Genomic DNA, 14,979 nt, shown 5'->3' on the forward strand with positions numbered 1-14,979 from the left:
AAACCTTCAGTGAAAGATATACCTTTGCCTCCTACTAAATCCTACCCACTCTGTTTCTGATCCAGCCCCTCACATCTCCTCATGGACCTTCTCCACCCATCTGTGACCAATGGAATGAACACTTCTTCAGTTCTTGTAGCCTGTTTGCCACATTGACAGTCCTGACTATACCTTTCATAAAATGTCCTGCAGGGCTTCGAAGCTACCATTCTCCTCTGGTTCTCCCCCTACTTCACACATCGTCCTTAATTTTTATTTGCTAGAAATTCTCCATTCTTCTCTTAAACACTGGAGTGATTTAGAATTTCATCCTCTTCTTTCTCCTTGCATAATGTCATCCAAAATCCTATGATTTCAACTACCAACAATGGATTGTTGTCTCCTAAACATTTAACTTTAATCTCAACTACCTCCTCAACTTCTAACCCCTTATGTACAAAATTGTTCTACCTGGACTTTTACAGTTAGGCTTAAGGTCCCTTCTACCTCACTCAACACACACAAAAAAACAACAAAAAAACTGCTACAAATCTGCTATTCTGTCTATATTATCCATCTTTAAAAATAGCCTCATTATCCAACTACTCACTCAAATCTATTCCTAGTCAATCTTGATTCTAAACCTTCTCTAGTACCACAATGTGGTTAGGAAATCAAGATAAGCACTTGATTATCTGAGTTCAAACCCTGTCTCTACTACTCTACAGCTGTAGGACCTTGGGCAGGTTACTTAACTTTCTATGTCCTCATCAGAGAAAAATTAGTACCATATAATCTGCAGGGATGATATGGGTACTAAGTGAGTAACACGTGTAAAGTTCTTACAGTAATAAAACCAGCACAGACCAAATGCTGAAAAAGGTCTGCTAGTATTATTATTGTTGTCACAGCCAATCAATTTATGATATGTATTTTATTTATTTTCTTTATGATCAGCTCTCCTCCATATCTCTGGTTTTACTTTTATTTATGTCTTCATCAACTCTGAAAGACTACTCTGCCATATTTCACCAATATCAAGACATATTTTTTCATATTTTACCTTCTGTCTTAGGATATGGTCTTACAGGTGATATAGCAAGTCATGTCTTCATAGGCAGTATTTTTTTTTTCTTAGTTGCACACAACAATGATGCATCTTTCAATTGATGGGTGTCTTAGGTTCCATGAAATAAAGGCCTCTTATCTATTCTTTCAGCCTCAATTCTGCTCTGCCCACCCCATTTAAATGATCTCAAATCTGCTACTGCCAGTCATACATATAGCACTGGAGAAGAATTCATAAAATAGCTGAACACATTCTATAAATGGCAACTATTTCAAATAATTTCTTCTTTTATCATAAACATTTTTATGGTAAATGCATTTCAAGGAATTTTGAGAAAAAAATTATAATTAATCTTCAAAGATTTAAATCCCTGTATTCACCTATTCAACAGATATTTATAATGTTCCAGGAACTGGGTACTAGGGATATAGCTGTAAACAAAAGAAAATCAAATCCCAATCCTCATAGAGTTTTCATATTAATAAAGGGAGAAAAAATAAATAATGTGGAATCTATACCATATGATGATGAGTACTATGCAGAAAAACTAAAGCAGGAAGGAGGGACAGATTTACCACACTCCTGACAATCATGTTGTGAAATGATTCTCCTGCATGGTGGTAAGTGCTACCATCATTAGATTCTAGAATTATTTCCCCAAATGCAAGATCTCAATTATCCATTTACCCAGGCTACTCTGATTTGGAAAAGAAGGGGTAAATGTCAAAAGCCTTGCGTTTACCAAATCCATAGGCTGATCCACTTTAGTTACCATATTAATAAGGACCACAGTTATAGCTCCTATGGCCTTGACAAGTCTTTGCTTTTTATATTTTAGGAGATCATAAATGCTGAATGAGGGCATGTTTCAGGTCCACAACTTACTGCCACCTCTGTCTTTCTTAAACTCCCCAAATAGCTAAATGTTCTTTTTAAAGGGCTTCAGTGCTCTGAAATAGGTGCTCCCAGGTGGCTGCTATAACTCATTTCAACCTGGCCAAATAGCATGAATAAGCCTCTTTATTGTTAGTTTTATCTTCCCTTCAGTGCCTGGGAATACAGATTGATCTCTAAAAGTTTATGCTTTGTTAACTTCATGAGCCACCAGAAAATTTCCTCTAGTATCATCAGGATAATTCAGCGCAGGTACCTTCAGTGTCCTAATATGACTCTCAGCCTCACTCTTTTCTTTCTTGAAGTGCTTCATCAGCTCCTGGATATTTTGTTCATGTTTACTTTTTACACTCTGCAGTGAGGATGTGAGATCTTCCAGCTCCCTCTGGTGAACATCTCTTTCTAGCTTTAACTGTGTGATGATTGTAGCTGTTTCTTCATCTTTAGATTTTGCCTGTGTCTTGAGGTCAGAAAGGTTCTTAAGAACCTCTTTCCTGGCTTTCTGTTCCTCCGACAATTTATTTGCAAGATCTGCCCGAATGGCACTCAAGTCTTTGATGGCCTCCTGCATCTCAAGAAGTTGAGCTTTGTCCTTGGCCTGGCTCTTCTTTAGCTCTGCAATTTCTTCCTCCAGGTGAGCTTTGTCAACTTTCATCTGGCTTTGAATCTTACTCTGCTTTTTCAATTCACCTTCCAGTCTATGGATGGTATCCAGGGAATCCTTGACTTCTAGTTCAAGGTCAGCTTGATGAGACTTAATATCATTTAGCTTCTGCTCCTTACAGTGAAGCTCCTCCTCTTGAAGGGCACGCTTGGTTAACACATCATTCAATTCCTTTCGAAGATTCTCTATTTGTTGTAATGCTGCATAAAGCTGGCTTTTCAATTCATCCTTTTCTTTTAGAATCTATCAAGTTAGGGACAGAAAACAAAAATTACTGTAAAATTCACCACAGACACTGCCAGAAGACAAAATAAAGTTTCTTCTCCACAAGGAAAAGGAAAATTTATCAAATAATACCTTGTTTTTCTAGTTTTTAATGAAAAATACTTTTTGGGCCAGAAAAAGGAAGAAAAATACAATTACTCTGAGGTAGCACCATACTGAAACACATTTCAGATTTTTGTCCCAAAACATATCAATCCAAGATCATAAATAATTATTTAAATATAAGATAAAATTGAGCAAATGAATGGGGGAAAAATGCCATTTAAGGATGGGGGAGGGAGTGGGATGGACAGGGAGTGTGGGGTTGGTGGTACATACTATAACATTTGGAATAGATGGGCAAATGGCTCCTACTGTACAGCACAGGGAACTGGTGTGATTGGGTCACTTGGCTGTACCACAGAAACTGAAGAAATATTGTAAATCAACTATATTTTAATAACAAAAGATAAAGCTGTAAAAAATAAACAAAAATATTCCATTTATATTTTACCAGAGGTTGAAATAATACTATTACTTAAAATAACGATTTGCATTTCAATGGCCCTTTTTAAAAGGAGAAACCTCAAAAAGATACGGAAGACAATATAGGGAAGCATGTAGATACAATTATGGTACAATCAGTCATTATTAATCAAATAACCTCCATAGTACCAAGAAACACTGGTCTGTAACAGGGAATCCTAACTCCCACAAAGGTAGAAATGAGATTAATTTAAGATTAAGAGAGGTTGGGAAGGAACTCATGAGAAAAGTCAAAGGACCAGAAGGCCAACAGCCTCTGCCAGCCTCTTTAGGTGGTTAGGGCTTCGATGAGGTATGAAGGCCAAGAACTAGCCCTCTAATCCTCACCACTCATTAATGCAAATGAAAAAGCCAGGAGGTAAGGAAGCTGAAACTGCCCACCCTCCCCCAACATCAGCACCAAGACCATCTCTGCACTTATTTACTGATGCCTGCTATGGCTTAAACCCAGAAAAGAAATTAAGATTCTCATTTTAGAATTAGAAATAATGAGTTAAAATGCAAATACTTTCAAGGCATTTTTACACTTTACATTTTATACTTCAGCGTGAAACAATTCATGATAAAATGTAATGAGTCGATCACGCCAAAAAAAGTTTCCTCAAATCCCTCTCAGTTTAACAGGGAAAAACAGCATGAAGCTACCAGAAGAAATAATAAAAGGTGGTGATTAAGCAGTTGAGTTCTCATCAGAGAGAACTGAATTTGATTCTCAGTCCAGTTCAAAAGCAGTTTTATGTCCTTGAGGAAATTATCTTTATAATGACAGTAATAATAGCTACTTCATAGGGTTGCAATGAAGACTTATGGAAAAGATGGGAGGGGGAATTTAAGTTCAAGGAGAAATTAGGATCTTGGGGAGGTATTTACGCAAGATAGTGATCAAAACTGTGAAAAGAGGGGATACATGTCACTGGATTGAAAAGACTCTGGAACACAGAAGAAAGAGTTCACTTTAGAAAAGATTTTAAGGCAGGAAAATGGTGAGAAATGAAGATAAGCCTAAGGGTGGATGTATTATTTTTCTATTGCAATGTAACAAATTCCAACAAACTCTCTGTCTTAAAAAAATACCCATTTATTATCTCACTGTTTTCAAAGGTTGTAAGTCCTGACAAGGCATTCTGCCTAGGATCTCCTAAGGCTAAAATCAAGACATCAGCTAAACTGGACCCTTATCTGGGGTCTTTGGGGAAGAATCCACTTTCAAGTTCACTCTAGGTATTAGCAAAATTTAGTTCTATGCACCTAGGACTTGGGTTCCTGTTTCCTTGCTAGCTTTGGCCCAGGGTTTTTCTGAGCTTCTAAAGGCCACCCATACTCCTTGGCTCATGGACTCCTCTGTCTCTGGAGCCAGTAACACCACACCAAGTCCTTCCTGTGTTTTGAATCCCTCTGACTTCCCTTTTTCCCAACAGCCAGAGCAATGCATCTGCTTTTAAGGGCTCTATCCAGCTAATCTCCTTATCTTAAAATCAGTTGTGCCATATATCATATCATAATCATGGGAGTAAGAGTTCATCATATTCACAGGGTCCAAGAATTAGGTTGAGACATCTTTGGGAAGTCACTCTACTTACCACACTAAGGAAAACAAAAACTGATAGAATCCAGTCCTGGCTGAAAAGGTAATGTGGGAGGGACATTAGAATGAAGGGAAGTGACTTTAATATAGTGATTAATGTTTGGAAGAGAAAACATAGATACCCCTTACCCTAAGTTAGGAGACTTCCATGTAGCCTTACAGATAAAAATCATATTTTCAAGACGAAGTTCTAGCAAGTAAAATGTCTTTGCAAAATACTATAAGTTGGTTTAAATAGCAAGAATATTTATTTTTCTCACATGACAGACAGACCAGAGATGGGGTGGTTTAAGATGAGTCCTCCAAAGATCAGGCTCTGCTACTTCACAACTCCGCTGGTTTTGCCCTCAGCGTCAGTGTTCCAGGCATTACCTCAATTCATGATAAAAGTGACAGCTTTAGGGTAGTCAGTTACAGACTATGTTGGTCAGGTTCAGAATTTTGTTGGTAATACAGATACTAAAATCTAAGTAAGTTCTGTCTGTTTGCTTTGGTTAATGCTTGGCTAGTAGCCATAGCCCCAAACTTTTATCTAGACAGTGTCTCTGAGTCTGAAAATGTCAGTGTCCTAACCACCACTTACACATCCTGGACATTCCCATGGGCCCTCAATTGAATAGTCCTTATCCTGAGAGAAGTCAATACAATGGACATGGGTCCCCTTAGTCTGGCCAGGAATGCTTAAGCAGTAGTACTGAAAGGAGGTTTCTTTTTACTTCACTTGTATTTCTGCTAAGTTTCCTACCTCCCTCTCTGGCTTGGACTAACTTCGGCATGGATAGATAATTTGGCTTTTCCAACCCTGAAAGACTTCAAATTATCAGAATCAGTACATCTGGATTACACATTGAAGATTTTCAGTAAACACCCCCCCCCCCGCCCCCGCAAAAAAAAAAATCTTGTTCTCTGCTTTGAGACAGACCGGATTCAAACTGTACTTGTCTTTCTCTTCTAGGACTTTTTTTGAAACCTGCAGTAAGTACACAAGACTCTGACATCCTAGTTTCGCTACTAGTCATGTCTGAAGCACAGAATCAATATCCCAAGGTATGACTTCTGATGGTTTGCTCAACTACTTCCAATATAACAGCATAGTAAGGTTTTCCAATTTTCCCTTCAGAAAAGTATGAGCCTCCCTGTTCTCACCCCTCTTCTCAACCTAGTCAATTCTACATTTTAGGTTAACTTTTAGCTCCTTACTCCTAGAATTAATATTTCACATCAGCTTGAATTTCTTCTGCTGAGAATAAGAGAAAACTTCTATTCAAGTTGGTTTAAACTACAAAGTAATTTACTATCACTCCGGGCAGAACTGCTCTAGACACAGTCTGTCAAAGCTCTAGGCCCACCTTTCTGCTTTTCTCTCAGCAATATCCTTCCTCTGAGTAAGGCTTCATTCTCTGGACCATAGCAAGACAGCTTCAGCCATTTCTGGTACCCCAGCCAAATACAACATTATTCAGGGAAGGAAAACATTTCCCTTCTATTCTATCTTTTTTTAGGAGTGAGTAAACGTTTACCAGAAGCTGGCCAACAGACTTCATAGTTCATTCTTCATTGATTAGAAGAGGGCTGTATGTCTAGTAATTGGCCTGCATTAATTTTTTTAACAGAATTGGCACTCTAAGAGCCAGTTCCATGCAAGTTTTGCTAGTACTACTCAAGAGCAGGAATAGAAAAAGTGAAGAGTTGGATTCCAGATTGAAGATTAGTAAAATGTGTGAGGTAGAAACAAGAAATTGAAGGTGCTGGTAAACATGTCATCATCAGATTAGCTTTTCATGAAGTCCAGTCTGACAGGGAAAAACTGATTCCAGGAAATGGCTGGTCAACCAAAGGAATGTGGAAAGATCAAAATCAGATGGCAATGGTTAAAAAAGGAAAAGAGAATAAAAGAAATGTGTACAATCACAAATCAAAATTTCAGAACTAAAGATTTCAACACAGATTGATGTTACAGATGATGACAAATTTTAGCCACAGAAATTAGTTGCAGAGTGACTTGAAGGTCACTGTAAAGTAGGAAACCAGTGAAGTATAAGGATACAGAGTTCAATGGGTTGTTGACTTGAACTATGAGATCACCAAAGATAATGGCAAGAATTACATGCGATGAAACAGGCTGAGGAGAAGCCAGGTGTGAAAACCCTTGGGAAATGTGGAGGTGTAATGGAAAAATAAGTAGCAGTCAGGAACAATGGGAAGACAATGTTCTAACCAAACAAACACTGCTCCCATCGAAGAAGAGTTATAAAGGAAGACTATGAAATAAGGATTGAAAGTGGCTGTGTGAAGCCAAAAGAATGATGCTGCCTAAAACCACGGTGGTTATAGCAACAAGAACCAACTCCTCAAAGCCCTGAATACCAAGTATAAATAGTTTTTTTGAATTAACTAAAAGGTAAACAAGACAATTTTACAAAGAAAAAAAAATTCTTTCCACATATGAGAGAACATGCAGAAAGACTGCTAGATCGTACTAATATATCAGTACTCTAGTCTTTCTTAAATCACATATAACAGATCTGCATACACATTAAAAAACTATGCACTTAGCAGCATTCCTTCTTACTTTTCAACCATTAATAAATTCAAATTTTAAAAGACATTAAACACAGCATATAGCTCTTTTATCTCCCTCAGTATGAAGGCAATACACAGAAGGAAAAGATGGCAGTTTAAGATTCTTGAGGCCAAATATTATTAAGCAAAAAGCTCAATACCTGGGCAAGCCAATTACTCTGCCAATTCAACAAGAAAAGCAAGACAAAATAAAACCTAGGAATTGTTCCCATTATCCATGTTAAAAAAAATATATGAATTTGGAAACATTGAGAAGAGCATACACGATAATCACAATCCAATTTCAAATTTTTCCTTTATCATTTTCAAAGCCTATATAAAAACCAATACTTCAAAAAAACACTTTTAAAAGGCAAAAATATCACAATTTATGATTATTTATATCAACAGAATTTTAGGTCTTCCATTATGCATTCATCTTCGTATCTCCAAAGAATATCATGATTCTCTGATGTAAACAACCACGCCACTGGAGTTCCTGTCATGGCTCAGTGGTAATGAACCCAACTAGTATCCATGAGCACGTGGGTTCAATCCCTTAACTCAGTTGCTGTAAGCTGCGGTGTAGGTTGTAGATTCAGCTTAGATCTGGTGTTGCTGTGGCTGTGGTGTAGGCCAGCAGCTACAGCTCACATTTGACCCCTAGTCTTGGAACTTCCATGTGCACATGTGCAGCCCCCTCCAAAACAAACAAAAACAAAACAAAACAAAACCAAAAAAAAACAACCATGCCATTGTCTTTTGAGGAGAGTATACATTTTGACCTTTTTGGTTTTTTCCTGCAATGACATGCTGTTTGTTTGATAGTAATGAAGCAGTTTTATAATATGATATATATCTGATAATCTTACCAAGATTCAAAAATGTAAAGAGCAGGAAAAATAAATAAATCGGAGCAATTTTTAAGAGAATAAAAGCCTCTGGACTTCTTATGAATTTTTAACTGGCACATCTTGAAGCAGAAAACAAATAAAGCTGGAAGAAAAACGGAAGCATAGAACTATTTTGAAAATGCAGATTGCATCTGTTGAGCATATAAAATGGCTCAACAAGGCTACTTATTAAACAATTAATTCATTCGTTAAACTATAATGTGTTTTATTTGTAAGCCAGTATCCTTTTTATTTGAACATATACTTCCAAATACACTCTGGAGTCACTTTCAGAAAATAATTAGTCCTAACAAACAAAAAAGGAGTAGGCAGTATTACTAATGTCTTAAAGCTATCTGTGATTTTATTAAAAATTAAACAGTCTTTAGAGGTATTATTCAATAATATATTAAAAAATATCCTTTTTCCAAAATTATTTACAATGTATTTCCACATCACAGACTTACTGGACACTTGAATTTGCAGTGAAATATCTGTTACCCTTTCTTCCTTGATTAACCATTGCTCTAACTGTGACATGCTGCATTAATTTTTAAGGCTTTCAAAGTGGAAATTACAATGCCTGCTGTGATAATTGTAATACTACCCTAACTGTGGCAATCACTTTAAAACTACTTCTTTGCTTATCATTAGCAATGCTAAGTGATAAAAATAATTTTATCAAGAGTATTCTGGGAAATGACTATTTAACAATTTTTAATATTCTGAAAAGCTCAATCTAAGAAAACTCTCAGCACCATGGATTAGGATACTGTCTGATGACAGGGACCCTTCTAATTTCCTCTAATTAAGTAAAATTCCCAGATGGTTCTCAATCAATTAATCCCTCCAACCACTCTAATCTCTAGCTACCTCACTTATAGCCAGGTTCCTTGAACTTATTGCCAAACCAGGCTGATAACAGAATAATCAAGGTAGAACAATTTCAAATCAATTCAGATACAAGCCAGAAAGCTCTAGAACTGCTTTACCTTTACCTTGGGACGACCAGTCACCCAGTAAGCATCAGATGGGTTAAAGTGAAAAGCACTCCACAGTGAGTGCAGTGATCACTTCCTCCATCTTCTATACGTCCAAGAAATTTGTATGTAAAAACTAAAGCATCTTCTGGACAACTGATCTGTCATGAAATAAGCATCTGTCACTCTTAAGTGCTGACAATTGATTTTATAAATATAATTGCCCTACATTTTGCTTACTTTTGAAAGAAAGTCAACTTATCCAAATGATTATTTTTCTGGAATGTGCAGAGTTCTTGACAAGTGACAAATGGCAAAGCAGAAGTCATAAACCAAGACTATACATGGATATAAATCAATCATGACTTTCCTGCTTATTATCTTACAAACATCTGGGTTTAATGCAATGCAGAGATACAGCTGAAAATCAACATAGGAGCTTAAAATCCATTTAAAGTGATACAATAGAAAAGATGATGTGAAATGCATACATAGATCAGTGAAATACTTTTTGTTGCTATCGAAGAAGCGCAAAGTCTTAAAGAGGCTTAGAATCTGACAATACCGCTCAGTGAGATTATCAAATGTCACTCACTTAACTAAACTTACAGTTGCTGCCAGAAAAAAGTCCAGTAGAAACTACTGCATTTTAAATGCTTCTTTCTAACCAATACTTAAGTTAAAATACACGAAAAAATGAAATTTTCAAATACATGCATTGGAGGATACAGCAATGCTAAGGAAGATTTTGTGATTTCCTTCCATTTGAATACTAAAGAATAATTTCAATTTAGGGAATTGAAATTTAAAGTGTAGGAGGGGAGTGGATCTATTTTAAGTACCTACTCTGAAAAGCTACAGAATGTTAAACTATTAAGAAGGCTTTTACAAGATTAAAAAAATGAAATTTCTTTTTACCTTGAAATAGTCAAGACAAAGACTCTTTCATCAAGAATACCTTATTCTACGAACAATATGGCACTGAGGTGTTTGTTCAAAGGACAAATGAATAAATGGTTGGTCATAGCAAAAATCACTCATTGGGCATTTGGCTTTTATACCTGATTATTCTTCTCTGCCAGTTGATCAAGAGTTTCAGATTGTTTCTCCAGTGCTCGCTCTAACTTCTTGTGCTTAAGCTTCCACTGCCTAATAGACTCCTGAGCTTTCACCTTCAGCTCTTCTCTCCTTTTCTCTGCCTCCTGTCTCAGGGCCTCTGACTGCTGGAACTCCGTGAGGTACTGCTCAGCCTGCTTGGTTGCATCCTCAGCATGTTGAGTCAGCTTTGAGATCTGGAGGTCAGCTCGCTTACGTCTGGCGTCACACGTCTCAAAGTGACTCTGGATCTCCTTCAATTCATCCAACATCTGTAGTTGCTGTTTTTCCTTGTTCTCTAATTCACACGTTAAATTCTAGGAATAAAGCAAGTGAAACATCAGGAACTCATTCTTGACAAAATTAGATGTGTATCATCAAAGAAGAATCATTAATATCAACCAAATTAGCAATCAATCTAGAAATACAATTTAGGAGTTCCCATTGTGGCTCAGTGGTTAATGAATCCAACTAGGAACCATGAGGTTGCAGGTTCGATCCCTGGCCTTGCTCAGTGGGTTCAGGATCTGGCTTTGAGCTATGGTGCAGGTTGCAGATGTGGCTCGGATCTGGTGTTGCTGTGGCTGTGGTGTAGGGCGGCGGCTACAGCTCTGATTAGACCCCTAGCCTGAGAACCTCCATATGGCACGGGAGCGGCCCTAGAAAAGACCAAAAAAAAAAAAATACAATCCATTTCCATGTATTTTATGATTACATTAATTGAGAATAAATTTTTATAATAATATTTTCTTCTGTAGACTATTTCATATCCAGAAAGGGAAAAATACAGTTTTGTTTTGTTTTGTTTTCATGTGACTCTCACTAAAATAGAAGGCCTTGTAAATGAGAAAAACCATATGCATTACTTTAGTAAGAACCTCATGTTTTTTACAATTTGAGGAAATGTCAGTGTTTTAAAATTTGTCGGATTATCACAAGCAATCATGTGTAATCATGTGTAATGCTTCACTTTCTGGCAGCACATAAGATTTTGCTATAATAAAATAAAAATCTGTAACAAAAAATGAGCACTAGTGGTAGAAACATCTGTAGAGATAACAATATAATGTGAAATATGTGAAAGTCTATTTAAAAAACCCTCAATAAAGGATTTATAGATAAGTTATTTCCAGCTAAATCAACCAAATTTTATAAGCTAATGATCTTATTTCAAGCTTACATAAATCACTGCAGGGTAGATTTTCAAATAAACTTAAGTTTACATGGAATACTTACCTAATCAAGAAAAGGACCTGGACTCTTAAAATCTAGCTTCCCTAAACCAGAATTGGTCAATAATACATTTGGAACTTACACTAAATCATCATGATTCATGTTGCTTTAATTTGAGAAGAATGGAAAAAGATCAATTCTTAACCTCTACAAGAGTTCAGAGGATACTGCTTTTACGTAACATTTTATACAAATAAAAGAATGTTATAACATTAATATTAAGCCACTCTTGTAAAGATTTGAAAAGGAGTGACAAGTTAAGGACTAAGTGCTTACAATGTTTCTCCTGAGCTGTCCCTCACCAGCCTTGGTTTCCAAACACCTGCGGTTAAAAGGGGGTAACATGGAAGTCGTGTCCAAGTAAGAGTGTGGTTCCAGGAGGCTAAGATGATGCTGTGAGCTGGACAAATAATAAATATCATCTGTACTGTACTAAAGCACCTACAAATAGAGATTGTAAACATTTACCAACCTCCTCTAGCTCTAATAGCAGTATGTTCAGTTCTAGATGCATTATCCCCGAACTGTGGCTCAAATAAAGTTAAATATTATTTCTCTTATGATTAAAGTCATGGTTTGACATGATAGCAACAAAATTAAAATAATGCCTCAAAAACAAGGGGTTTGTGTGTGCTCAGTCTGCTAAATTCAATGCAGCCTGGAAGAGATGAGTCACTCCCTTACCCACCCAAACAAAATAGTAAATTGAGAACTCTGCACTTGTTTGTGTGGAAAATTCTAAAATGAGATCAGAAGACCTTAGTGATGGTGGTTTATGCTTTTGCCCTTATCTAAAAGTTTTACCACTATGCCAGAAATCAACTTTATTAACAAGCAGTATTCATGTCGTTTCTACATCAACAGAGAGATACCTTTTCCCCCCACAACAAACACTTGGGAGAGTGGTTACACTTCCTATGTGTTAGGCACATAGTTTACAGAAAGATTAATAAGGCCTGGCTTCAACACCAGAAGCTAATAATATATATGGAGAGATATTTGCACAGCAGCGTGATAGGGCAAAGTGGATAGGGCAAGGTGCTAAAATATGATGGACAGGTAACTGAACGGGTCCATATTCTACAGTGTAGCTGGGGAGGGTCTCTTTTAGGATGTGACCTATGAGCTAAAATCTAAATGAGAAGGAGCTAGGAATTATAATGATAATAACTACTACTGAAGTTTACTGGACACTTAAGTTGTTCAAGGGATAATGTAAATGCTTTATATGAATTACCTCATTCAATCACAACACAAACTAAAGTAAAGCACTTTCATTATCTTGATTTTAGTGACAGGTAACCAACACATGGAACCTGCCCAAGATCACAAACCTAAAAAGTGAGGGCACTGGATTTGGACCTAGATAGTGTGACTCCAGAGCCTGTGTTTTACATTCTTTACTAAGCTTTCAGATTCCCAGATGACCCTAACTCCATGCTTTTTCAGTCACCCAACTCATACAGCCCTATCCCAGTGTTTTTGTTTTTTTGTTTTTGTTTTTTTCAGAACTGTCACCTTTGAAGCGAGAGATTATGTCCCATCCTCCCCTTCCCCCGTTATCTCCTCCTCAGGCCTTTGGCTCTACGTAGCAATCTGCCCAGTTCCCTCACCACTTTTCTTCTGAAACATCTGCTCGTCATTGTCAAGAGGATGACCACTTCCTTGATATTCCTTTTGCTGACTTTAAATCCAGGCTCTTTAACCTAAGTTTCTTATTTTACTATCACCACTTTCTTGCTCACATCTCACACTGCTTTTAAAAACTTTCCATCTACTGAACTTGAACAGCAAAACCTGCAGCTCTGGAAGAATTTTAAAAAAATCTATTTTCTACATCAGATTACTGAGTTCCCTAAGGAAAATCATACACAGGTATCAGGTGATGTGATGGCATCATGAAAGCCATATTCAGTTCCCAGAGGATGCAAGCCTTCTGCAGGCCCCCACCCAATCCAATGAGCTGTCTCTGAACTGACCAGCTTTCCACTCACTCTGGGATATAACATCGTTCCCCCTTGAGAAACAAAATTGAGGCGATTAGGCAGGACACCCCCACATTTTCTACAGGTACCATCCTCAGTCTTATCCATGATTTGGTCTCTCCTCCTCTCCAGGTTCTGAGGAAAAGGGATCTTTCTTCCTGACAGCAAAAGAACCTATCTTTGCTACTTCCTTCCACGTCCCTCAAGGTCTTCACTCCATCAATTATGCCCTCTCTTCCATGCCTTGAACCACTCTCTTCCTTTTGGATCATTCTTCTCTATTACTCCCAGCTTAAAAAGTCATAATGGTTTTTAAAATTTTTAAAAATGAAACAAACAAAAACTTGAAAACAAAACTACTCTTCCCGTTAAACCAAACTCCTGGAAAGGGCAGACCACACTTAACATCTCACAAGCTTATTTGCAATTCACTGGATCTGGTTTCCATTCCTACCCTATATTTAAAATAGCTCTCATCAAAATCCCCAAAGATCACCTATAGCCAATTACAGTGGACTCTAAAAATCTTTCCTGGTATCCTTGTCACATGTGATACTGCTAATAACTTCACTTCTCATTCTCAAGTCTCTCTCCTTTCCTGACTTTCATAATACCACTCTCCACTGGTTCTCCTCTCTCTTCCTGCTCTTTCATAATCTCCTTTCCTGGGTCTATTCTACCATTTAGCTTTTCAATAGTGATAACTGTACAGGGTTCTAGTATGAAGTACCATTCCATCTACAAAATGTCTTTGATGATAAGTATCCAGGTAAATAAAGACATAAGTGATTCAGAGACACTGATCTTGTTAAACCCCACACCTTTAAATATTTAATTATGTAATGACTTTCCACATTTGGTAATCAGTCCCACAGGCATCTTAATTTTAGCATGTCAAAAAAGTGAATTTATTAGATGTCCAACTCCTAACAAAAAGATAGTCCTATTAAAACAGTGGTAAAAGCTCTGTGCTGAAGAAGGATAAAAATGGAAGTGGACTTACGTATTTAAATATAGTGAGAAAGTCTGAAATAACTGCTGTAGGAAAATAAACTAGAGATAAATATTTAAAAGCTGAAAACAGAAATAAAGTTATAGTTAGAGAGTCTCAAATTTATAATGTACCCAAGAGTGTATAAAATTCTTCGAATTTCTCTAGCAACACTTTTGAATCCAGAGTAAGTTCGGCATTATTCTTCTGTAATTACAGAGCAACAAGAATAGGCACAG

General features: G+C 37.0%; 1 protein-coding gene across 5 annotated transcripts in view; it reads right to left on the reverse strand.

Annotated features, from left to right (window-relative positions):
* The window catches only part of CEP128 (centrosomal protein 128), a 424,380-nt gene that overhangs the window by 265,501 nt on the left and 143,900 nt on the right, over positions 1-14,979 (reverse strand). For all 5 annotated transcript variants that reach the window (XM_047795264.1, XM_047795267.1, XM_047795266.1 and 2 more), the window contains 2 exons: positions 10,498-10,848; positions 2,199-2,849 (listed from right to left, as the gene is read on the reverse strand). In XM_047795264.1, coding sequence (XP_047651220.1) covers positions 2,199-2,849; positions 10,498-10,848 — 1,002 coding nt within the window. The remainder of the gene's footprint in view (positions 1-2,198; positions 2,850-10,497; positions 10,849-14,979) is intronic.

The sequence above is a fragment of the Phacochoerus africanus genome, chromosome 9 (assembly GCF_016906955.1).
Source record: "Phacochoerus africanus isolate WHEZ1 chromosome 9, ROS_Pafr_v1, whole genome shotgun sequence".
Taxonomy (NCBI): Eukaryota; Metazoa; Chordata; class Mammalia; order Artiodactyla; family Suidae; genus Phacochoerus; species Phacochoerus africanus.